Consider the following 26,090-nt stretch of genomic DNA (forward strand, 5'->3'; position numbering starts at 1 on the left):
TTATTCTTTTTACAAGCTGAGAAGCTGGGACAGGAGCACCCATTATTAACTGTATTTATCCTTCTAAAGCCCTTCAGTCTTCATTTACTTACATTAGCACCAACCCCCCATCAATATATCCTGATCCCGGGTCATTATGGCCAAGTCATTCACAGACACCCCCTAACTGTGCTTCAACTAGTGTCTCCAAGAACATAAATGGAAAAGAAAAACAGGTGCGACTGTAGCATACAGGGAGAAGGTTGTTAAATGTTAACTCCTGCCAACTATGCCAGGCCTATATTTACTTAATATGAGCGTTCCTAGCCCCCCCTAAGTTGGACGTTTTTCACAGACGGATCCCTCCTGGCTTCCCTGAATGCCTCCCAGACTCAGCTTTTTTACCCAAGCTTTTCCCCAGCACCTTCGGGCTTCCTCTACTGATTATCTCCGATTTACGCCGCCTGTCCCTTAGTTACACAGCTTACCAATGCATTTCCCCGACTAGACAGCTCCTTGGCAAGTTTTGGGGGACTTCTGTGGCCCTTCTCTGTACCCCAAAAATTCCCTTTGCCCAACAGTCCAGGCTTAAGCCACGCGTAACTTTAAAGCACTCTCTAAAAGCCGGTCGGCTAGCACCGAGATTACAAGTCGGCGAAGAAACCAAAGGGGGCTCGGGTCTCCTCGGAAAGCCACGGGAGCCCAGCCCCGCGCGCACCGACAGGCCTCCGGACTCCCGACCCTCACTCACGTCGCGGCGTAGCACGTGGGGGGCCACGGGCTTCTGCAAACCTGGGGAGGGCTCGGGCTTGGCCGTGGCTCCGGCACAACTTTCCCTAGGGCGGTGGGAGCGACCCGCGGGGGGTCCCGGCACGTGGCCGGAATTTAAATCCCTGCGCGTCGGTCCCGCCTGCTCCAGCTGAGGGTCGCCGCTCGTCGGGGCCGGGCCCCGATCCCCTAGGACTGGAGGCGGAGATGGGGACCGTGGCCTTGGCGCCCCCTCCCCCGCCGCCATCCCGCGGACCAGCGCAACGGACAGAGCTCGGACAGCCGCCGGCTGCCCAGGAGGCAAAGGGGAGGGAAGGGAGACCCTCACCTGGGCGGCGGAGGCTTTGCCGGACACGGCGAGCGAGCGTGGCTCCTTCCTCAGCCGGTGGGTGCCCCAGAGGCTCGCCGAAGCCCAGTGCACTCTGGCGCTGCCGGCCCGGGGGCCAAGCTGATAAAGCTCCCGGACTACTCCTGCTCCTTCCCGCCCCCGCCCCCCCACGCCGGCTGCAGTCCCTCTCTGACGTCACGCGCGTGACGCCAGCCCGTATCGCCCTGCCCATTGGTGAACCCCCGAGGCCGCTAGGTCCCGCCCTCCCCTCCTCAGCCAATCGGAGCCCTCGGTTTCCCCCGGATGCCGGGGCTTTCCCCGGCTTGTGGTTGCGCCGGGTTACCGAGGACACGTGAGCGCAGGGGCTGTCGGCGCTTGGGGGGCAAAGGAAGTGGGGTCTAAGTGGGCTCCGCCCCACGGTCCCGGCCCTGGGAGCGCAAGGCGGACCCGTGTTCAGGTCCCTGGCGGCGTTGGACGGTCCATGCCGAGAGCCGTTCAGAGCGGCGCTGCCCAGCCGGGCCGCCAAGCCCCATCCTCCGAAGCATTCGCTGCAGGGCCGCGTACCGAGGGGGTGACTCAGCCCCGCGGCGGTAACCTCCCTCCCGCCAGCTCTCCGGACGGCCCGGAGCCACGCGTGCCTGCTCCTCCCGCGGGACTCCCCCCCACGGGGTCTGCCCAGCACGCTGGATGCCCCCCTCTGGCCAGCCTCTGCATCCCCATGGAATCCAGATATTTCGTGTGATCCTCACAGCCAGCCAGGGAGGTAGGAGCTAGTGTTATCTCCACTTTACCGATGCCGAAACTGAGGGAGGTAGAGGTTAAGTGACCCCAGAGACGGGCTCTGACCCCGATCGCTGCACCGCCCCTTCCACACAAGTTGGAAACTCCAGAATTTCAGATCTGATATCCCCCAGATAGGATCCCCCAGAAGGGGCTATGGTTTAAGAATGGACCACCCTCCTTATCGCCAGATGGAAGACAGTAACGTAAGAATCATTATCCACATTTTACAGCAGAGGAAACAGGTTCAGAATGGAGAAGTCATTTCCTTGGGAAGATCACACAAACTAAACGTGTAGACAAAGATGTAGGTAGAGTGCCTTTTCCTAACACGGGAATCTGATTTGCTTAGATAACAGAAAAGTCCTGTACTAGTCACCGTTGGTTACAGATACAACCCATGTAACCCCCCCAAAAAAGACTAGCGTGCAACTAGTATGGATTTATAGGCTCGTTAAGGAGCTGTGACTTATTCATTTTTATATTTCATTATAGTTCTTGTACACAGTCAAGTTTCCAGTAAATGTTTGCTGAATGGATGAATAAAATGAATGGTCAAATCCATTTATAAGGATGACAGTGCCAAGAGAAGTGTGGGTGGAATTCAGAGATAGTAGAAAGTGAGCCTGATTTTTTTTTTTTTTTTTTTTGCCTCTAGTCTCAGTGATTCAGGCAACTAGTATGCTTTGTCATAACTTGTTTCTCTACAGGTTAACACTCTGCTCTATATGAGGGAGGCAGCAATCTGTAACATTCCAGTCAAGCTTGGTGTTCTGGAGGCTCATGTCAGGTTGCCATTACTTTCCCCTATTTAGCCATAAACACATATGTGCAGTAAGATATGTGATGGGTACCATCGTAGACATAAGTATACTCCCAAGGACTTAGGCACAAGGAGACATCTCTAAATTCAACTTAATTTTGCCAAGTGACTCAATGTTAGAGGTTAACTGTCCTACAGGAATTACCATACCGGGCCAACTAATATGGCATAATTTTTCCTGCAAAGGAACTGAATAACATTTTGTGGGAGAAGCTGGTTGCTCCTTATTATAGCAACCTTAACAGGTTGTTCAGTCATATCCCACTCTTTGTGACCCCATTTGGGGTTTTCTTGACAAGGATACTGCAGTCATTTGCAATTTCCTTCTCCACCTCATCTTACAGATGAGGAAACTGTGATTTGCCCAGGATGATACAGGTAGTAAGTGTCTGAGGCTGGATTTGAACTATGGTCTTCCTGATTCTACGGCATGTGCTTTATCCACTGCTATACCTAGCTACCCAAGTAAGGTATACATATTCCTTAGTAGCACAGGATAGATTTAATGTCCATAGTTGGTACTCAATAAATGATTATTGGTTATCCGAACATTTTTAACCTATTGATATTTTAAGTCTGTGTAACATTATGAAACAATGAGTTCCATAAATTTACTACCTGATAAATAAAGTCACATTTCCTTCTATTTGTTCTAAAATCACTTCTGTTACATTTCAAGGAGTGCTCCTCCCCTACCTTCCAATCCTTATGATCTAGGTTTAATAAACAATTCTGCATTCCTTTATATGCCCTTTGGGATTTTATGGCCTCCAATCATATTCCTTCTTAGCCTTCTTTCCAAATTGAAGAGGTTTCATCATTTTAGATGATGTTTAGCCTACATTAGCTTTTTCATTCACTTAGCCCACTATTACACCCACTCCCTACAGCTGACCCGACTGCCAGTACTCCTCTAGACTTCCTACAGTGTCTTATGTGTCTTTCTTTACACAGCAACCAAATATCCACATAATTTTCCAGATACCATTCCTGATGATGCCCAGGATTTCTGTAGGACTTTAGGGTAAATATCTTCAGAGAACAGTCTTGATAACTCCACATGATTCCTTTCTTAGGTCAAAAATATTGACTGAAAGCCCCATATGCATAGTTTTCCTTCAAATGCATTACCTTGCCCTTGACACTGAAGCACCTCTGTCCCTTTTCTACCCATAAACAAACTCTTAAGATTTTCCAGTAGTTTCTTCCCCACCAGCTTGGTGGCACAATGAATAAACCACTGGACCTGGAATCAAGAAGACTGGAGTTCAAATTTTACCCCAGGCACTTAAGAGGCATGTAAACCTGGGCAAGTCACTTGGACTTCAGTTTTCTTGTCTGTGAGATGGCGATAATAATAGCACCTACCTCCCAGGGTTATTGTAAGGATTAAAATTATAGATTTGTAAGGTGCTATATAAATGCTAGCTACTACAAATATAAATATTAGCCATCAAGTTGGTGTTCTCCTATCACTAAGATTGATCCCTGACTATCCTGTTTGCCCTTCTCCATCAAAAGAGGATAAGCATTTTCTCTCTCCTTTCAGGCAAAATTCCCTCCCCTGCCTTTGCTGCACCGTTCCCTCAACCCCCAATTCCACTTTCATTCTTTCTGTTCCCCTTAGATAATCTTATGGAACCAAAACTCTTAGTTAGGTCTAAATCATATCCACTGGTAGTTTTTGACAGACTCAGTCTGGAGACACAGAACAAACAATTTTTAAATTTGAACCTACTTCGTTAAAATGTTTGTATAATATGTGAAAGGTTTTTATATATTAGCTTATTCCTTCTTTAAATGTTTATTTGATTATTGGTTTTCTTGATGATCCAAAAGAGAACTTCCTGTTTGACTTTAAAGCATTTCCTAACTGGTCCCCTCCATCCTTGCCCTTTACTCCACTCCACCTACTGTAGAATCCAGCGACAAAGGCCAGACTGCTGTTCTTCCCACAATTGACAGCATAACCTGACTCTACGTTTTCACTGACTTCCCACCTGTTTGGAATTCTCTCCCTTCCTCACCTCTGCCTCCTACCTTCCTTCAGGTTTCAGCTAAAATCCCAACTTTCTACAGGAAGCCTTTCCTGCTCCTTCTTGGATGATGAGTAGGAAGGAATACAAGGGGCTGTCATGCCTTCTCTGTGAGGTTACCTCCAATTTATCCTGTATATATCTTGTTTGTGAACAGTTGTTTGCATGCTTTTGCCACAGTAAGACCGCAGCTCCCTCGAAGACAGGGACTATCTTTACCTTCTTTTGAATCCTTAGTACTTCACATAGTGCCTGGCACGTGGTAAACACATAATAAATGCTAGTTCACTTTCATGTTGATTATCATTCCTCCTACCCAATACTCTTCTGAACTTTCCTATTTGTCAAAGGAACCTCTGTCTTTCTGGTCTCCTGGGTGTAACAGCAAGGACCCCAGCACACATAGGAGGGGCTGCTGTACAGTTTCTTAAATCTGCTTTTCTGAAAGGAAAGCAGCTTTTGAGGGGTCAACAATCTACTTCAATCAAGCACATATATCATTCATTTAGTTCAGGGGAAAAAGTAAGCACCCTGAACTTCAGGGAAAATACAAACAAACAGAAATCACAAACAGAAAGATCAACAGACAAGGCTTCCAACTCTCTGACCATTCATCACAGATTAACAGACAGATCCAACTGTCTGATCATATGTTCATAGTTACCAGAGAGAGAAGCACCAACATCTGGGTTTTCAAAGCCCAGGGCTCCTTAGTGGCTACCCAGAGTCTCCTCTGGCCAAACAAACACTTTCAATGAGTAACCCCCAAAGTAAAACCTCACCTCAGAGTATATATTTCCAGAGCCGGAGGGCATCATGACCCTTGAGAATCAGTGCCTCATTAGAAATTAACAAAAAGTATAGGCCTTTCTACAAAATATCTTCCCTAATCAAACTTCTCTTAACGGGCAGGCCCATTAATGGGTGGAGAAGATCTTTAATTCTCTAATTAATTTTATACTGGGTTTGCAACCTCAATTTCTCATTTTCTCTTATTTTACATAGATAGTCTATTGCTAATTCAATCAGCAGTGTGCAGTAAATATTTAACAACTGACTCTTCCCCTTTGTTAGGCACACTTTTAAGTTTAACGTGCATTAACACTTTTCTCTGTCACTTAAGTCTAGACAATTAACAATCAATAAATCAAATCTTAATTTGTGGCATTTGGGGATTTCCAAGGTATAAATATTCATACTGTGAACCATTTGCTACATATATACTTGAATATGTGTTGTTTTCTCTAAATGGAATGTAAAGAAAGCACAGATTTGAGGTGATTTTAGTATACCTCTGAAGTCAATCAACAAGCATTTATTAAATGCTTCCTATAAATCAAACTGCAAAACTCTAGAAAATTTAAAAAATAAAAAAAAAGCTAAAGTAGCCCCTGACTTGAAGGAGCTTATATTCCAGTAAAAGATAAAATATGTATTTAAATAGGTACATACAAGAGTCTTACAGGGTAATCAGAAGGCGACCTTTAGAGGGGAAGACACTGGCATCTGGGAGGACCAGGAAAGGCCCCCTGTAGAGGGTGACATTTTAGCCAAGAAATGAAGCTAGAAATTCTAAATAGACTAAAGGGAAAAGAAGGACATTCTGGTCAAGGACAGCAGCCAGGGCATAGACTCAGAGGCAGCAGATGGATGTCAAGTATATGGAACAAAAAGTAGTTAGTATGGCTGAACTGAAGAGATTTTGAAGGGGATAAATGTGACAGTGGATAGAGTACTAGTCCTGGAGTCAGCAAGACCTGAGTTCAAATCTAACTTCAAGTACTTAGTAGCTGTGTGACCCTGGGCAAGTCATTTCACCCTATTTGCTTCAGTTTCCTCATCTGTAAAAGGAACTGAAGAAGGAAATGGCAAACTGCTCCAGTGTCTTTGCCAAGAAAACCCCAATGGGGTCACAAAGAGTCGGACATGACTAAAACAACTAAACACCACCAACAACAATGTGTAAGAAGACTGGAAAAGCAGGAGGGAGCCAGTTTGTGAAGAGTGTGAAGTCTTCTTGATTCTTCTTGCACAATCTCACCTCAGGCCCTTTCTCTCAACTGACACAGCCACTCCCCTAGTTCAGGCTCCCATCACCTTTACCCAGATTACTACAATAACCTCTATTTCTCCTGACTACTTTAATGCTCCTTCCCCACGTCCCTTTTCTGTTCTCTCCTGTTCTGTTACCCTCTTCCATCAGGAAAACTGTTAGAGTAAGTCCCTTGAGGTCAGGGACTATCCTTTTTCTTTTTTTTTTTTGTCTTTAGCATAATTCTTCTTTAGTAATTCAATTGTGACCAAATTTTCAGTGACTGGTGGACCATAACAAGACACTACAATTTTCTTGGCAAAGGTACTAGAGTGATTTGCATCATTTTCTTCTCCAATGGATTAAGGCAAGCAGAGGTTAACTGACTTGAACAGGATCGCACACCTAGTAGAATCTAAGGCTGAAATTGAATTCAGATCTTCCTGAATTCAGGTCCAACACTGCCCACTATGGCAACTGGCTTAGCACAGTACATGGCCCATAACAAATGCTTCATCCAATTTAACTTAATCTCCTAATTCATATCCCTGCCCCAAATTTCCCCACTTTTCAATCCATCCTCCCTACAGCTGCCAGAGTAATATTCTTAACAGGCAAGTTTAGAGAGTATTGACTATAGGCTATTTTGCTTGGCATTTAAATACCTTCTAAATTTGACTCAAATCTACACCATTCCAAGTTATTACATTATCATTCCTTTTGACCTACTCTAAAATCAAACCAAGATGACTCTCTTTCTCTCACATACAATGCTCTTTGTTATATCTAGGGCTCTGTCCCAAATGCCTAGAATGCTGTCCTGTGGAATGTACTGTTTCCTTGATTTGGGTTCTTAGAACCTCAGTTTCCTTCAAATGAAGCTCAATTCAAATGACACCTCCTACATGAGACCTTTCCTCAACCCTCAGATGCAAGTACCTCCCCACCCATAATTATTTTGTCTTTACTCTCTGTCTCTCTCTCTCCCTGTGTCTGTCTCTCTGTCTCTGTATACATATATATGTATCTATATATAGATATATAAATATAGATATACACACACAGATAGTACATTGTCTTCTCTAAATAGTATATAAGCTCATTGAGAGCACAGATCAATTTTGAGTGATCAATTAAGTGATTTGAACTCAGGTCTTCCTGACTGCAGGTGTAGCACTTGATCTAGTGCTCTGTCCACTGTACTACCTAGCTGCCTAGAGACTTAGGAAGGATGGCATATGATAGTTATTTTCACTTATTTAAATACTGTCATGTGGAAGTGTGATAAGATTAACCATTCTGGTTAGTAATTTAGAATTTTGCCCCCAAAAGTAATTAAACAGGACATAGTCTTTAACTCTGTAATACCACTACTAGGCTTATACCTCAAAGATCTCAAAGAAAGAAGAAAAAGACTTTTTACAAAAAGTCTTACTTATCTATAAAAGTACTTATAGCAGCCTTTTTTTGTGGTGACAAAGAACTAACCAAGAGGGTGCCAATCAGGAAATAACAAATCATGATATATAAATTAATTTAATATTATTGTGCTTTTATTTAATTTGGGAAGTAGAAGGCAAGGCTAAGGGTAATAGAAGACCTATGAAAGGAGCTACAGACAAGCAACATAGCTTCCAAACATAAGAGTTGAATTTATTATATGGTTACCAAAAAAAGGCAGGTTCTGCATAGCAATCATAGTTTCATGTAGAATGCTTTCCTTTTCTTCTATAATGTGTATAGAAATACTAATTGGTGTTAAGTTTAGAATTTTTTAAAAGAGAGGAGAGAGAGAGAGAGATAGATTAGACTTAGTTTTCTTAGCCCCAACAGGGAGAACTAGAAATAATAGTATGTTATAGTTACAAAGAAAGAAATGGATTTCACCTAAAGATAATAGAAAACTTTTGAATAATTAGCACTTCTTCAAAGTGAAATTGACTGTCACCGAGGTGGTGGGTTCCCCTTCACTAAATGTTTTCAAGGAGAAACTGAATGATCAGCCAAACATTAGAAATTGAACTGAAATTACTTAACATATTGTGGGTGCCCAATAAAAATGTAAAAAAAACAACAATATTAAGCAACAATTCATTCATCAACCAACTGTCATCTGAAAACACCATTCATCCTTGGCTTAATTTTAAACTGATGCAATGTTGGTATGAAACAGAAAAGCAGGTTCTCTGACTTTCAGGTCAAAAGACAGATTTGCGCAAACCCGAAGAGGGTAGTGGATAAGTCTTTTATTCGTATATATGGGATGTGGTTGGGTAGGTATTACCTGTCCTTCCCACAGTCATGACAGGAGAGTACATATAGTTTTTCAGCTCCTACATTCCCCAGGTACATTAAAGGGCATGGCAGGTAAGGATGGGAGGACTTTTTCCTTGTCCATCACTAGGTATTTTTCTACCCAGATAACTATTTTCCCTGCACCTCAGAAGTGATCAAATCAGTGATTTTGTAGAAAAAACAGCTTACAAGAGAAAGAGGTTTTTTTCATTGAGAATAGACTTAACTTCAGAAAAAGAATGTAGGTTATGGAGTTTCTTTCTGGTCATTGATTTCTTACCTTTCTCAGATTTATTTCCTTGGGATCAAATGAGACAATATTAGTAAAGGGCTTAGCACAATACCTATTACAGAGCAGGCCCCATGTAAATGCTTATTTCCTTGCCATCTTTACCCCCCACCTTAGTTGTCATGTTCATCCTTTGTTTTCAAAGAAGACCATTACATCAGAGAAATGATGACATGACTTGCACTTGACTTGGTTTTGAGTGAGGGAGGGTTGTGCAAGGTCACCACCTCCTGAGTCATAGATTCAGATGAAACCTCTCAGAATGAAACCTTAAAGATCATTTATTTAATACAATCCCTTGCAGAAAATTAAAGCCTGTACAATTTGAATGACTTCTCTAAGATAACATAGGGTCTAGAGTAGCAAGATCAGGATTCAGACAAATACATCCAAATCCAAAAGTAGACTATGCTTGTTCTGAATTGTTATGTGTTAACACATGGTCAATGGTTATGGTTAACACATGGTTAATGGTCAATTTTTTAGTATGAAATTTCAACATAGCATGGCCTAATGTGTCTACTATACTCAGCCAAACAATGTAGAGATAAATAAAGAAGATGAAGGTACTTCTTGACCTTGAAGAGTTTATAATGTAGGTGGTCATAAAAACAAAACTGGGAAGAGTAAGTCAGTGTTTAATAACATGTGCATGAAATATAAGCCTGTTTTAGGTAATACTTTAAGAGGGAGTGAAAAACTAAAATAGAAAAAGAGCAAAAAAGAAAAAAAAACCCAATACCAAATCAAAGAGTAGAACAGCATCCTGAAGGAGTGACTGAGTCTAGGAAAGTCCCAGAAGAAAATGAGTATGGGAATTCAAGTCTCAGGTCCTAAGGTCTAAATGATCCCATTCTTTGATCATGCCAAATCTTTATGGTTCACTGTAGATCTCTCCATGTAAAAAGATGGCCATTAGCAGAATCAACACCAAGATCAGGGACTATGAAGGAGGTGCCACCATCTTTGTTGTAGCCTGGATCTTCTTGGTGGGAGAACTGCCCTATGCCACCACCCACTTAATGTTCCCTGGTCCACAAGCTCTTCCTCCTTGGGAGCCCTATGGCAGTAGGAGGGATTACAAAATCTTTACTCCTGAGAGGCTGTCTCCTTCTTATACGAGTCTAATTAGACACTTTCAGTTCTTTTTTGTTACCAGAAATCTAACCTCCTCCTAACAATGTCACCCCTTTAACCTCCAGGCCCTCCCCAGGAAGATGTTATCAAACAATCTCTGGGCATTATATTGGCAGCAATGTGAAGGGGCCAATCAGTTTTACTTTATGGTAAGTGATGGGTTATAGTGATCTGCTTATTATTGCATATACTAGTGCGCACTGTTCTGTCACTGGGTGATCCGTTATTGTCTTTAACCACTGGGGCCTGCATCTCTGCCTGCTGCCTCCTGTTCTGTGCAGGACAATGACCACTCCTAGGGCCTGATCCCTTCTGACCTGTGAGAGGATAGATAGAGTGTTGTTTTAGGCCTGGGCATAACTGTACTGCTATTGCAGAGGTTAGCCTCTACCTCTACAAGGCAGATTCATGTAGGAGGTTGCTGGGGAGGTAGATGGCCCCCGGCCTTCTGTGCACTGCAGGAATGCTATGGGTATACTACTGTTAGGGTCTGGCTATGCTTGCCAGTGATGGGGAAAAGATACAGAGCAAAAAGATACCTCTAAGCCAGTACCTGTGGTTTCATCATGTACTCTGTACTCTGCTAGAAGTACTTCCTAAAAGTTCCAGAGAAACACAGATAAGGAGAGGGAGAGACAGAGACAGAGACAGAGATGGAGACAGAGAGACAGAAAGACAGAGAGAGAGAGACAGACAAAAAGAAAAACAGAATGAGACACACAGAGGGAGAGAGACAGAGTTATAGTTTAGGAACAAGGATAGAAACTTTTCAAACAGAAAAAGCATCTCTACTTGTCCACAGATAATTAAATGGGGTACAACTGACACAACTGTCCACATCTCCAACTCTAGAAATGTCACTGGGGTCCTGGGGAAAATTTAGCCTTATCTATTCAAATGCCTTTCCCAATGACTTGCATCAAAGAATCACAGCAAAATTCATGTACCAAAATTCTGGATGGCTTCTCAAATGCCAAATCAAAAAACAAACAAATAAATAAAAGAGTTTCTTCAGGATAGTTATTAGACCACAGGTTCTCCAACTTATTTGGCCTACTGCCCCCTTTAAAAAAAAAAATTACTCAGTGCCCCCCCTGGAAATCTATTTTCTTTAATCCTTTAACTTTTTTTTGAAATTAGTGTTATTACAAAAATACATAATTTTTTAAAATAATGCATCTTAAATTCAATAATCTAATAATTTATTGTAAATTGGGGGTGGAGTTTGCATTGAAATTTTGATAATCCAATATTGGCACCATGTAACCATATAGTATTGTATTGTAAACAAGTCATTACACTCACACATCCTGCTGACACATGCTGGACTTCCTAACAATGTGTGACATTCTTGCCTGCCAACACTTGCTTGTTAAGACCTGTCTGTAGACTTGACCACTGATCAGTTATAACTTGCATTTTGTGTGTTTATTTGGAAAACTGTGTAATCACTATGACTTTAACTTGGTTACACAACAGATGAAACATGTATGAATGGTTTTTCAGAATTTTCTTCTTCTTTCCTTATGCTTCTACCTCCCCTTATTTTTATTCAGTGCTGCTCAATTGCCCCTGAGGCTACTACTGCCCCTCCCACTTTGGGAACCTGTGTGAAATGATTCTCAAATTCCAGAGATCTGCCTTGGTTTGTATTCCTTCACCCTTGGGGTCCTTGATACACCTATCTTGCTCTCAAGTAGTTTTCATTATAATAGGGAAAGACAGGACTTAAAGGGGATGAAAGGTGAGTAGAAGTGAGGATATGAGGAGAGGCTGAGGATGAGTAGTAGTGCATAAGAGACTGGGTATAGTGAGACAAGGTGAAAGATCACCTATTGGAGCTTAGGGCCCTTGGTGAAAGCTTGAGTTCCAGTGGAAGGAAGAGAGAGCCTGAGTGAAGACTTGAAAACAACTGATCAGGAAGTGTAGAATGGGTCTGGGAGCATACAATTAGGAAGCAGGACCAATGCCCTACCTGTGGAGTAAAAATTCTAGTGGGAGGAGGAAAACTCCAGATAGTGCTGGTGGCATGATTTAGAGATGGACAGTCAGTATTCAACTCATACATTAATGAAAAATCCCTTCCTTAATATTCTCAGTCTTTGAAGATCTCCAGTAAGGAAGAATCCACTTTCTCCTAAGGCAAACCATCCCACTTTTGATATCTACAGCTAATTGTTAGGATGTTTTTGCTTACACTTAGTCTGATTTTGCTTCTTTGCCACTTTCACTTTTTGCTCCTGTTTCTGGCTAGGTTAAGACCCAGACAAATTTATGACATAGTTGATTTTTTAAGAGGTTAAGCAAACTTCTATTTGGCACCATTTTGGCACCTGCCTCTCTTAGTCCAATACTTTCATGCTAAAGCTATCATCCAGGGGCTTATCACTCATCCTTCTGTGTCATCCTGTCTATTCTTTTCATTGACATTTATCTATACATTTTGATCATATAATATTTAAAAGTTTTTGCACATATTTATTATAGTTAAACTCGAAAGAGAAACACATTTTTTAAAGGTTGCAAAGAATTTCTCTGATAAAGGTCTAATAGTCAAGATATATAGGAAAATGATTCAAATGTATATAAAAGTAAAGGTCTGACCATGTCATCCCCTCTCTCTTATTGCCTAGCCCACCCCCCCCCCCCCCCCCACACACACACACACACACACACACACCCCTCAAAAAACTTGAAATCCCAAAAGACAAAATGTTGAAAAATGTGAACAGGCAGTTTTCAAAAAAAGAAAAATCACTAATAATAAAGAATATGTAAATTAAGACAACTCTGAGGTTCTACTTCACACTCATAAGATTGATAAAGATGACAAAAATGATAATACAATCAGGATTCTGAACTGTGTATATCTGCAGAATCAAAGAATAATTAATTGCTAATGCAATATCTCAGTGGCTGGGAAGTCTCCTGGGGAGCACCTCGGGGATTTTTGCTTTCCTCAAAGCTATTTAACATTTTTATCAGTGACTTAGATAAAGGTATAGGTGTCATCCTCATTAAATTTGCAGATAACAATAAGCTGGGAGCAACACCTAAGATACTTGATTGACAAAATCAGGATCCAAAAGGGTCTAGGAGAGTATTGGGCTGAATCTAATGAGATGAAATTTAATAAGAAGAGATGTAAAAGTGGGGTACAAAATAATCAGTGTTGCAAGTATTAGATAGAGGAGGCATAGTTAGATAGCACTTGTTCTGAAAGAGATTTGGTGTTTTCAGTGGCTGGCAAGGTGAATATGAATTATCAGTATGATGTAGCAGTCAAAAAACTAATGAGATCTTAGGTTGCCTCAAAAGGAACTCAGCTTCTAGGGAAAAAAGGTTGGTCCCATGTATTCTGCCCTTGACAGACTTCATCAGAAATACTTAGTTGCATTCTGGTATCATGGTTTAAAAAGAACACTGGGGGTGGAGCCAAGATGGCAGAGTGGAAAGACACACATACACTAGCTCTTCCCCCACAGCCCATAAAATACCTGTGAAGAAAGACTCTCAACAAATTCTAGAGCAGCAGAAGCCACAGAACTATGGAGTGGAGGAGATTTCCAGCCCAGGGTGACCTGAAAGGCTGACAGGAAAAGTCTGTCACACTGGAAGTGGAATGGAGCACAGCTCAGCCTTGGCCGTGCAGCATGGTGCCAGGAGGAGGACCCAAGCAGGCCTTAGGGGCGGAATCCCCAGCAGTAGTAGCAGTGGTTTGCAGATCTCTCAACCCACAGGTGCCAAAGGTCAGTGAGAGGGTTTTTTTAGCTGGCCAAGAAGGGAGCAGGGTGTTCCCATAGCTACGGCCTCAAGCAATGGCATAGAGCAACAGCACCTCCCACAGCAGCACGAATCCATTGTTGGTCGTAAAACCCACAGGGGCACTGAGCAGCTGATCTTTATCTCATACTAAATGGTGGCCCTGCCCCTGCCGAAAGTCCCTGAGGGAATTGAGCAGCTTACCTGAATCTCAGCCCCCAGGGCTGGCTTGGTGGAACTGGAGGCCAAGTGACTGTGGAGGTTAAACTCTATTACTCACAGATTCTGGGCACAAAAGTTTCTGGTTGCTCCCAGACCAGTGTACATGCTTGACTGTGCCACCTTGGAGGAACTGAGATCTTACAGATCCCCAGAATATACCCTACTCTTGACAAAGGACCCAAAAGTCAAGTAACTGGTTGGGAAAATGCCAAAAAAGGGAAAAAAAATAAGACTATAGAAGGTTACTTTCTTGGTGAACAGATATCTTCTCCCATCCTTTTGGATGAGGAAGAACAGTGCTTACCATCAGGGAAAGACATAAAAGTCAAGGCTTCTGTATCCCGAACATCCAAAATAAATATTCAATGGTCTCAGGCCATGGAAGAGCTTAAAAAGGATTTTGAAAATCAAGTAAGAGAGGTGGAGAAAAAACTGGGAAGAGAAATGAGAGAGATGCAAGAAAATCATGAAAAGCAAGTCAACAGCTTGCTAAAAGAGACCCAAAAAAATGCTGAAGAAAATAACACCTTTAAAAATAGGCTAACTCAATTGGCAAAAGAGGTTCAAAAAGCCAATGAGGAGAAGAATGCTTTAAAGGCAGAATTAGCCAAATGGAAAAGGAGGTTCAAAAGCTCACTGAAGGAAATAGTTCTTTCAAAATTAGAATGGAACAGATGGAGGCTAATGACTTTATTAGTCATTAGACAAGAAATCACAAAACAAAACAAAAGAATGAAAAAATGGAAGATAATGTGAAATATCTCATTGGAAAAACAATTGACCTGGAAAATAGATTCAAGAGAGACAATTTAAAAATTATGGGACTACCCGAAAGCCATGACCAAAAAAAAAAGAGCCTAGACATCATCTTTCATGAAATTATCAAGGAAAACTGCCCTGATATTCTAGAACCAGGGGGCAAAATTAATATTGAAAGAATCCACCAATCACCTCCTGAAAGAGATCCAAAAAGAGAAACTCCTAGGAACGTTGTAGCCAAATTCCAGAGTTACCAGGTCAAGGAGAAAATATTGCAAGCAGCTAGAAAGAAACAATTCAAGTATTGTGGAAATACAATCAGGATAACACAAGATCTAGCAGCTTCTACATTAAGGAATCGAAAGGCATGGAATATGATATTCCAGGAATCAAAGGAACTAGGACTAAAACCAAGAATCACCTACCCAGCAAAACTGAGTATAATACTTCAGGGGGGAAAATAGTCTTTCAATGAAATTGAGGACTTTCAAGCATTCTTGATGAAAAGACCAGAGCTGAAAAGAAAATTTGACTTTCAAACACAAGAATCAGGAGAAGCATGAAAAGGTAAACAGGAAAGAAAAATCATAAGGGACTTACTAAAGTTGAACTGTTTACATTCCTACATGGAAAGACAATATTTATAACCCTTGAAACTTTTTTCAGTATCTGGGTAGTTGGTGGGATTACACACACACACACACACACACACACACACACACACACACACACACACAGAGAGAGACAGGGTGAGTTGAATAGAATGGGATCATATCTAAAGAAATGAAATTAAGTGGTGAGAGAGGAATACATTGGGAGGAGAAAGGGAGAAATCCAATGGGGCAAATTATCTCTCATAAAAGAGGCAAGAAAAAGACTTTTCAATGGAGGGAAAAAGTGGGGAGGTGAGAGAGAAAATGTGAAGCTTATTCTCATCACATTTGACTCAAGGAAGGAATAAAATGCACACTCATTTTGGTATGAAAACCTATCTTACAATACAGGAAAGTGGGGGAGAAGGGGATAAGCAGAGTTGGGGGGATGATGGAAGGGAGGGCACTGGGAGGAGGGAGCAATTAAATGCCAACACTCTTGGGGAGGGTCAAGGTCAAAAGAGAGAATAGAAGAAATAGGGGGCAGGATAGGAAGGAAGGAAATATAGTTAGTCTTGACTAACATGACTATTATGGAAGTCATTTGCAAAACTGCACATATATGGCCTATATTGAATTGCTTGCCTTCCCAATGGGGATGGGTGGGGAGGAAGGAAGGAAGAGAAATTGGAACTCAAAGTTTTAGGAACAACTGTTGAATATTGTTCTTGCATACAACTGGGAAATAAGAAATACAGGTAATGGGGTATAGAAATTTATCTTACCCTACAGTACAAAAAAGAAGATGGGCATAAGGGAAGGGAAGGATATTAGAAGGGAGGGCAGATTGGTGGAAGGGGTAATCAGAATGCTCGGCGTTTTGGGGTGGGGGAGGGGAGAGATGGGGAGAAAATTTGGAACTCAAAATTTTATGGAAATGAATGTTGAAAACTTTAAATAAACAAAAAATAAATAAATCAAAAGAACACTGATAATTTAGAGGGTGCACAGAGGAGGGTAACCAGGTTGGTGGGGCTTTGAATACAAGATATATAAGAAACTATTGAAGGAAATGGGTAGCGAGGTGGCTCACTGAATAGAGCACTGGGCCTAGAATCAGGAATGCCCAAGTTCAGTGAGGCCTCAGACACTAGTTGCATACCCTGAGCAAGTCACTTAAGCTCTGTGTGCCTTGGTTTTCTCATCTACAAAATGAAGATAATAACAGCACCTACCCTCCAGGGGTAGTTGTGAGAAGCATGATGTTTAGCCGAGGGGTGGGGAGAAGGCATGATAACTATCTTCAGGGCTGTCATGAGGGAGTACACTTTGACCTGCTTGGCCCCAGAGGATAGAGCTAGGAGCAGTGAGTAGAACTAGCAAAAAGCTCAGTTGAGGCTCACTGTTGGTAAAAACAATCCCCATTAATTAGAACTGTGTAAAATTGGGTTCTTACCCCTGAAAAGTCTGTAAGCAGAGGCTGCAGGGGTCCTTGTCAGCCATGTTAAATTATGTGATTCTTTTGTGTATGAGTTGGAGTAGATGGCTGCAGAAGTTCCTTCCAATTCTCAAATTTTATGTAATTTGTGGCTTTCTCAAGGAACACTCACCGTCCTGGAAGCAGGATCAGAGAAATTGAATGAAGTGAGGTTAGGGAGTGAGGAGGTACACTCATGGTGACTTCATTAAAAGTAAAGTCATTTAACTGTAACAGGATGCTGGCCAATAAGGCCCCAGTCCCTATAACATGTCCAATATTCTCTGTGTGGTGTTAACCCTTGATAGGCCTTCTTCCAGAAATGTGTGATGTGATGTAGGGGCCCTTCTGAAGTCAGAGCTTGTGGAGGTATCTTCCATTTCACATTCCTCCCACCAGATTTAGTAGTGACTAGTGGATGTGTTGTTCATTTGCTTGCAGGTAATGGTGTGTCGGTTACTGCTGGGCTCCATCAAGCTAGTCTTTCCTTAAAGCTGGCCCTTGACCTGCCCTGGCTGCTGTATTGTGATTTCAAAAGGGGTTGGGATTCGTCCAATTATGTATGATTAAGGAAATTTATGGTTCAGATTCGCACCTACAATAAGACACATTTGAGAAGAAGAAGCTGGATATTTTATTGATTTACAGAAAAGGCAAATGCATGAACAGTTTAGAGCTACAGCAGAAATAATTAATATAGCCTAATACTAATATAATTATAGCAATATTAATATAGATATAAGAGGAAATAGAAAAACATCACCAATTCGGGGAGCACCAACACCTGAATTTCATCAGCTGGGGAATCCCGGGATACAGCGTTCAGGGTCCAAATTGGGAGCAAAGAGGTCCCAGGCAGAGCGTCCTCTCCATGGGTGAGATTCTGAGGAATTACACTAGGCGGGGGGACTTTATAGGGACCTAGACAAAGAAGGCTTTTTGCCAACGGCTCCACACACTGTTCCAAGCTGGTCAGGCACATGGCCATGGGAATGCAAGTGTTTGTTCGTCAAGGACATATCATACAGGGGCCACAAGATATAAGCTAATTAATAATATACTGGGAGGACTAGCCAGATCCTCCAAGTATTATCTATGTGTTCTGGGAGTGGCTAGTTCCCAAAACATTAAGGCATGGCCAACTCGCGCATGTTATGTTCCTTGAGAGGTCACCAAAAGGACAGAGTGAAATTACTTTATTCAAGGGATATGAAATATTCCTTCAGCTGCAGTGGCCACAGCAGACTCCATCATGACCCCCAGTTGTTGGACATTTGGTAGCTCTTCTAACAAATCTCACAGTGTCATAATCTACTCTGTTCTATCTCTAATACTTATAAACCTAAGCTCAGAAAAAATAAATCCAATAAGGACTGAAGAAAAAGAGGCAAACATGAGTTGATATCCCATGGCAGGCAGGGGTTGGAGCTAAAGGCAGTCATTACCTCTTTCTCTCCCCACCCAGAAGCTTACAATAGTTCTTCCTCACTCAAAAACTACCAGGGAAGAGAGTACTCTTTCGTATGTCACTCAAGTTACCCACTCAGCAGCCAATTAAAAGCTTTTCCATTCAGTAGCAGTAAAGCAACAGGAAAGAGTCACAAGAAACCTGTCCATGCTCCAAATTGGGTGGGACCCCTCCATCACATCACGTGTTTCTAGAAGTGGTTCACCATTTCAAAAAACAAAACAAAAAAAAGACATGTGGATTCATACCAGACTGAGCATACTGTGCATGATCTAAGGTCTGGGTCCTTATCTGGGTCCTTATTGCACAGTCCTAGCCAGTTCCCCATGTGATGGTGAAATGTCACAGTAAAAAAAAGTTGCAACAGATCATTTCCCATCCAAACACCTGAAGTACACACTCTTACAAATATACACAACAGTGGGAAAAGTGGACATATAGAGAATGGGTACTTGAAATGGAGCACACACAAGAAGTGGGACCAAGCCTAGTTATAAAACCATATGGGAGCAATTTTTTTTACAGCTCTATGAGCTAAGATTGTTTATATTTCAAATAAAGTTTTATTATTTATAAAAAATGTAAAAACCCTTTCTGGCTTGCAGACCTGGCCTACAAAAACAAACAGGAGGCCAGGTTTGATCCTTTGTTTATAGTTTGCCTAGCCCTGGGCTAGACTATAAACTAATTAGGGGTTCTTTGCCTGATAATTGCTTAATAACTATGGGGGTTTAGAGTTCCCAGTTTTCCAAATACAATACCCTTCCTTTCACCTATATAGATGACTGGGAAAGAAAAGGGAGAGACACAAGCAAATCCAGGAGAAAAGGTCATTGAATCTACTCTACCTATTCTTGGCCCTTTCATATGCAGACACAACAATTCTAAACTCTCTGAGAAGCTTTGAGATATTCCTTTATGTAATATTTATAACTATCTGCTTCCCAAAAATTGTAAATAAATGTGTTAAAGTTCTAAAGAATGACAGAAAGCATTTATTGAAAATGTAAATTACTATTAAACTTTAGAGTACCGGGCAAAGAATACTCCTCACTTCAATGAAGATATAATCAAAATCCTAATGAAAGGTCTCATTGTTTACCTTCTTCAATCCTTATTGAGATGTTTTATGCTTGCCCTCTACAGAAATATCAGAGATTGTCACACTTAAAAATAGGTAGTAACCAACTATGTAGCCATAGGAGAATTATTTCACTTCTATGGACCTTATTTCCCTTATTTCTGATTTCTCTCTAAATTGTTTCAGTGGGTCATTCTAACTTTAAGATTCTCTGTTAAGTATTGGTTTCTGCTTTACCTGTTGTAACCTTTGCTATAGATAATACAATCTAAAAAACTTCTTAGTTATCAAGATTCTGCTTCTAGTTGCTAAACTTTTCTTTATCTTGTAATCAGAATGTAACTCAGGTTTTCAAATATACATGCTGTTTTTATGAGTCCAAACTGGTAGAGATATGACATTGTGTGCCTGAGTGAGGGGGGAGTTGAGGTGAGAGACATTCATTCTTTGAGAAAGTCACATATGGTGCCATATGCTTTTTGGGACTAAACTCCAGAGAAACAGAGAGAGAAAAAAAGACCGGATTCTCTAAACATGTAGAACAAATCATTTTCCCAACATGCCCCTGATTTCAAGCTTCTATCCACAGAAACTTTGGGGAATTTCCCCGTAGATGAGATCATGGATGCCCTTTTGGATGAGCTTTGAGCTCTCAACTTGCTCAACTGAAGAATTTATTTACTCTTGGGTATCTTCTATTATACTCTAATCTGTAGAATTATAATTTCTATTTTTCTGGGAGAAATGGGTTTACTCACTATTCACTATTTGTGATGGTCTTGTGTAACTGACATTTGATGGGGAGTCAAGTCAGATGCTGGAAGCTAAGGGCTAGTGACCAGGGAGTTGGCTTTTTGTTTTGAATCCTAAAAATGTGCCCCTAGACCAAAATTATTTAAGGAAATAGATATAATTCTTGCTCAGTATCCTTCTCAGATACTGAAAGAATAAGGAATAGCCTCGCAACCCTTCTCTTGTTCCCTTTAAGGTAAGAATCTCTGTCTCCCATGGAGGGCAGTGGGCAAGATTCCAGAAATATCCATCATTGCCTCTCATGAGCCTATTTAGATTACTTATATGGACATACACATCTTATATTGACAGATCTGTACTTTACAATAAGATCAAAGGTTTTTAAAACTGGCAGGAGGAATGTTGTTAGAGATCATTTAGTCTAATTCCCTCCCCAGATGTGTAAATTAAGGTTTAAGACAGTGACTTCCAAGGAGTAGCATAGTAATGAAATGGGAGAAACTGGATTCAAAATCATACCTTCTGACTCTTAAACCAGGTCTATTTCTCCTTTACCCTTAAGCACTATGGGAAAGGATACTTTCTCTAGTACTTCTTGCTCTGCAAACTCATATTCTGAATTAAAATAAAATTTTCAGATGTGGAAATGGTATCCTATCTGATAGAAAGGTTAGAAACTCGAAAATGATTTCCATTTGAGTATAAACTCTCATAGACCTGCTTTTCACAGGAAGTGGAGAAAACACTTACACCTGTACTTACTGGGACCTTTAAGTCCCCAGATCTCTCCCTACCTGCCACCATCAGCATATGTTAGTCATCTCACTTTATTATACCACTAGAAATTCCAATAAGGGAATCATCTGGGTTTAAAAAGTTTCTTCATAACTCAGTTTAATGCTCTTAATTTACAGGTGAGATCTTAATACTGAAAGAAGGGGAATTGGGTTATGTTTATCTGGTGGAGGTGGTGCATAGAGTGGGATGAAAAGGAAAGGTGGAGGTCATTTTGAAGCTTGGGTGTAACAGGCTTGAAGGCAAAGTCAGAGTGGATGGACTGGGGGCAATCAGGAGACAGAGAGTCAACGTCAGACAGCCAGGGGTCAAGATTACAGAAGAGGGAATAAAGGGGGTGGGAGACTTTACTTACTTTAAAGTATGTCCTGAGTATCAGTTTGGGAAACCTTCTAGCCCTAGTAAAACTAGGAAGGCTGTTTCCTCACCAGTTTTATAGGAAGATAATGGGGCACATGTTCTTGTTATGTTTTCATTCCTTTCTCTCAACTTACTCATACAGTTGCATAAAACTTTGGTATTGTATAACAAGAGTCAGCTGAGCCTGTGTGGGACCCAGGTGCTTTAATAAAAACAAAATTTCTAAATAAGAGATTAACACTAAGTTTGATAAGTGTTCTAGAAAATGTTCCAATTAAATTTGCAATAAATTTAAAAAAAAATTGGGCAGAGGAGCACTTTTATTGGGTATTCGTCAACTACTTTCAGTGTTTTCAGTGAATCTGAAGTTAGCTCATTAACTAATCTTCAGATTTTGAACTGAGGACAATATGGGACAGTGAGAAGAGGGCTGGATTTAACATCAAAGGATGTTTGTTCAAATCTCAAATCTGCTATTTACCTTTCTCTGTAATCTTTGGCAAATCACTTCACCTTGGTGGGCCTCAACTTTCCTAGTCTCTAAATCTGTTAGGATAAGTCAAAACCTCTGATAATCCACCTGAAGCCCTAGGGTAGAGAGCAATAGTGCCTTCTCAGCTGACTCCAGAATAATTTCTTCACAAATTCTGTTTCCCCTCTCCTCCTCCAACTCTCCCCCAGGCTATTCTCCCCCACCTACCCTTCCCTCCAGCATTGTAAATGATTCTTAGCATTGTTTGAATGGACTTCCAAGGCAGAAGAGAAACAAAAGATCAGTCAAAATATCAAACAACTTTCCTTTTAGGAATGACCTGACCTAATACAGCTGTATGCCTCTTTAATAACAGCCTAAAGTGATCACTTTATTAGATGCCTGTGGTCTATAGCTTCTTTCATGTTCTTATCTCTGACTGACTAGTACAATGCCTAGCAAATAGTAAGTACTTAATAGGTTCATAAATTAAGAGCTAGAAGGGGTTTGGGGGCCATTATTTTAGAGATGAAAATAAACCTGGTTCCTCCAACTACAAATCCAGCAACAGTATTAGCAGCAGCAGTAGCAGCAGCAGCAGTAGTAATAGAAATCTGACATCAGACACTAATTAACTGTGTGACTCTGGGCAAGTCACTTAACCCTCTTTACTGCAGTTCCTCATCTGTAAAATGAGCTAGAAAAGGAAATGGCAAACCACTCCAGTGTATTTGTCAAGAAAACCCCAAATGAAGTCACAGAGAATCATACATGACTGAAATGACTCAACAACAACAATACGCAAAAATAGAAACCCTGAAAATCAAAGGAGAGAAGATAAAATTGAAAGTAAAAAATCCCACTGAACTAATAAATATGGAGGGGAAACCTAATAAAATAGATAAACTACTGGTTAATTTGATTAAAAATAAAGAAATCCAAATTACCAGTATCAAAAATGAAAAGCGTAATTGTACCACCAATGAAGATGAAATTAAAGAAATTATTAGAAGCTATTTTGCCCAACTGTATACCAATAAAGTTGACAGTCTAAGTGAAATGTATGATTATTTACAAAAATATAAACTGCCCAGGTTAACAGAAGAGGAAATAGAATACTTAAAAGACCGTATCTTAGAAAAAGAAATTAAAGAAATCATCAATGAGCTGCCTAAGAAAAAAATCCCCAGAACCAGATGGATATAGAAGTAATGTCTATCAAACATTTAAGTAACAATCCCCGTATTATATAAACTATTTGAAAAAAATAGGTAAAGAAGAACTCCTGCCAAATTCCTTTTATGACATAAATATGGTTTTGATACCCAAACCAGGGAAAGCAAAAACACAGAAAGAAAACTACAGATCATTTTCCTTAATGAATGTTGATATGAAAATTTAAAATAAAATACTAGCGAGGAGATTCCAGCAATATGTCACAAACATTATGTATACGATGACCAGGTGAGATTTACACCAGGAATTCAATGTTGGTTCAATATTAGGAAAACTATGAGCATAAATTACTACGTCAGTAACAATAATAACAAAATCATATGCATATCTCCACAGATGCAGAAAAAGCCTTTGACAAAATACAACACTTATTCCTATTTAAAATGCTAGAAAGCATAGGAATCAATAGAACCTTTCTTAAAATGATAAGAAGAATCTTTCCAAAACCAAGAATAAGTTTTATCTGTAATGGAGATAAATTTGAAGCCTTCTCAATAAAATCAGGAGTAAACAAGGATGTCCATTATCACTATTATTATTCAGTATTGTGCTAGATTTGCTAACTGTAGCAATAAGACAAGAAAAAGAAGTTGAAGGAATCCAAATTGGCAGTTAGAAAACAAAACGATCACTCTGTGCAGATGACATGATGGTATATTTTAGAGAACCCTAGAGAATAAACTATAAAACTACCTGAAACAATTAATAACTTTAGCAAAGTTACAAAATGTAAAATAAACCCACATAAATCATCAACATTGTTATATGACCAACAAAACCCAGCAGCAAGAGACAAAGAAATTTCATTTAAAATCACGGGAAATAATATAAAATACTTAGGAGTCTACTTGCTAAGATAAATTCAGGGGTTATATGAACACAATTACAAACATCTTTCAGAGAAACAAAGACAGGTCTAAATAATTGGTGAAATGTTATTTGTTCATGGGTAGACCGAGCTAATCCGATAAAAATGACAATCCTGTCCAAGTTAATTTATTTATTCGGTGTCATTCCAACAAAAGTACCAAAGAATCATTTTATAGAATTAAAAAAATTAATAATAAAATTCATCTGGAAGAACAAAAGGTCAAGAATATCAGGGGAATCAGTGAAAAAGGCTAAGGAATATGGCCTAGCAAGTTCAGATTTCAAACTATCTTACAAAGTGGCAATTATTTAAAAAAGTCTGGAACTGGCTAGGAAACAGAGTGGTGAATCAGTGGAATAGATTAAGCATACAATTGCTGTTCAGTAGTTCAGTTGTATCTGACTCTAAGTGACTCCATGGGGTTTTCTTGGTAAAGATACTGGAGTAGTTTGCCATTTTCTTCTCTCGTATGTCCCCATTTTACAGATGAGTAACTGAGGCAAATGGGATTAAGAGACTTGCCTAGAGTCATATAGCTAGTAAGAGTCTGAAGACAAATTTGAACTCAGATCTTCCTGACTTCAGGCCTGATGCTCTATCCACCATACCACCTAGCTGCCCCTAGGTACACAACATAGTAGTAAATTACTATAGTAATCTAGTGTTTTATAAACCTAAAGATCCAGGCTATTAGGGTAAGAACTCAACATTTGACAAAAACTGCTAGGAAAACTGGAAAACAGTTTGGCAGAAACTTGGCATATAACAATATCTCACACCATATACTAAGATAAGATCAAAATGAATAAATGATTTGGACATAAAGGTTGATATCGTAAGTAAATTAGGGGAGTGTAAAAAAATGTGCATGTCAGATCTATGGATAAGGAAAGAGTTTATGACCAGACAAGAGAAAGAGAGAATTATGGGGAATAAAATAGATGATTTTGATTATATGAAATTTAAAAGCTTTTTACAGAAAACCAAAAAAATTTGCAAGTTTCTCTAATAAAGGTCTCACTTCTCAAATATATAAGGAACTGAGTCAAATTTGTAAAAATAAGAGCCATTCCTCAGTTGATAAATGGTCAAAGGATATGGTTAGTTTTTAGAAAAAGAAATCAAAGGTATCAAGTCACATGAAAGCATGATCTAAACACTATTGATTAGAAAATGCAATTAAAACAACTTTGAGAGACCACCTCATACCTTTCAGATTGGCTAACATGACACAAAATGAAGGTGACAAATGCTGGAGGGAATGTGGAAAAATTGGGACACTAATGCATTGTAGAATTGTGAACTGATCCAACTATTCTAGAGAACAATTTGGAATTAGGCCCAAAGGGCTATAAAAATGTCATACCCTTTTGACCTAGCGATATCACTACTAGGTCTGTATCCCAAAAAGTTCTAAGAAAAGGGAAAAGAACCTATATATACAAAAATATCACAGCTCTTTTTGTGGTGGCAAGGAATTGGAAATTGAGTGGATGCTCATCAACTGGGTGATGGCTGAGCAAGTTTTGATATGTGATTGTGATAGAATATGATTGTGCTATAACAAATCATGAGCAAGATGATTTCAGAAAAACCTGGGAAGACCTATATGAACTCATCCAGAGTGAACAGAACCAGAACACTGTACACAGCAACAGTAATATTGTAAGGATGATCAACTAGGAAAGACTTTGGTACTTTAATCAAGACAATGACCCAAGACAATTCCAAAGGACCCATGATGAAAAATGCTATTCACCTCCAGAGAGAGAAC

General features: G+C 40.3%; 2 protein-coding genes across 2 annotated transcripts in view; one reads left to right on the forward strand and one right to left on the reverse strand.

The window, feature by feature from the left end:
• SOAT1 (sterol O-acyltransferase 1) overlaps positions 1-1,311 on the reverse strand; it is an 81,511-nt gene extending 80,200 nt beyond the window's left edge. Inside the window, exon 1 of the mRNA XM_072648525.1 lies at positions 1,076-1,311. The gene's annotated coding sequence lies outside the window, so the exon portion shown is untranslated. The remainder of the gene's footprint in view (positions 1-1,075) is intronic.
• On the forward strand, positions 955-16,218 carry LOC140523185 (uncharacterized). Its single transcript, XM_072638184.1, has 3 exons — positions 955-1,278; positions 1,323-1,838; positions 10,533-16,218. The coding sequence occupies exons 1-2, from the start codon at positions 955-957 to the stop codon at positions 1,815-1,817; spliced, it is 819 nt and encodes a 272-aa protein (XP_072494285.1). The 3' UTR covers positions 1,818-1,838; positions 10,533-16,218.
• Positions 16,219-26,090: the final 9,872 nt, after the last annotated feature.

This window comes from Notamacropus eugenii, chromosome 2 (assembly GCF_028372415.1).
Source record: "Notamacropus eugenii isolate mMacEug1 chromosome 2, mMacEug1.pri_v2, whole genome shotgun sequence".
Lineage (NCBI taxonomy): Eukaryota > Metazoa > Chordata > Mammalia > Diprotodontia > Macropodidae > Notamacropus > Notamacropus eugenii.

What these genes read in the sequence shown, in the direction of transcription:
- LOC140523185 (XM_072638184.1), top strand. Translation starts at nt 955, where the DNA reads ATGGGGACCGTGGCCTTGGCGCCCCCTCCCCCGCCGCCATCCCGCGGA. An exon ending in CCCTCTCTGACGTCACGCGC is followed by an intron (nt 1,279 to 1,322) that starts GTGACGCCAGCC and finishes TGAACCCCCGAG; the next exon opens with GCCGCTAGGTCCCGCCCTCC.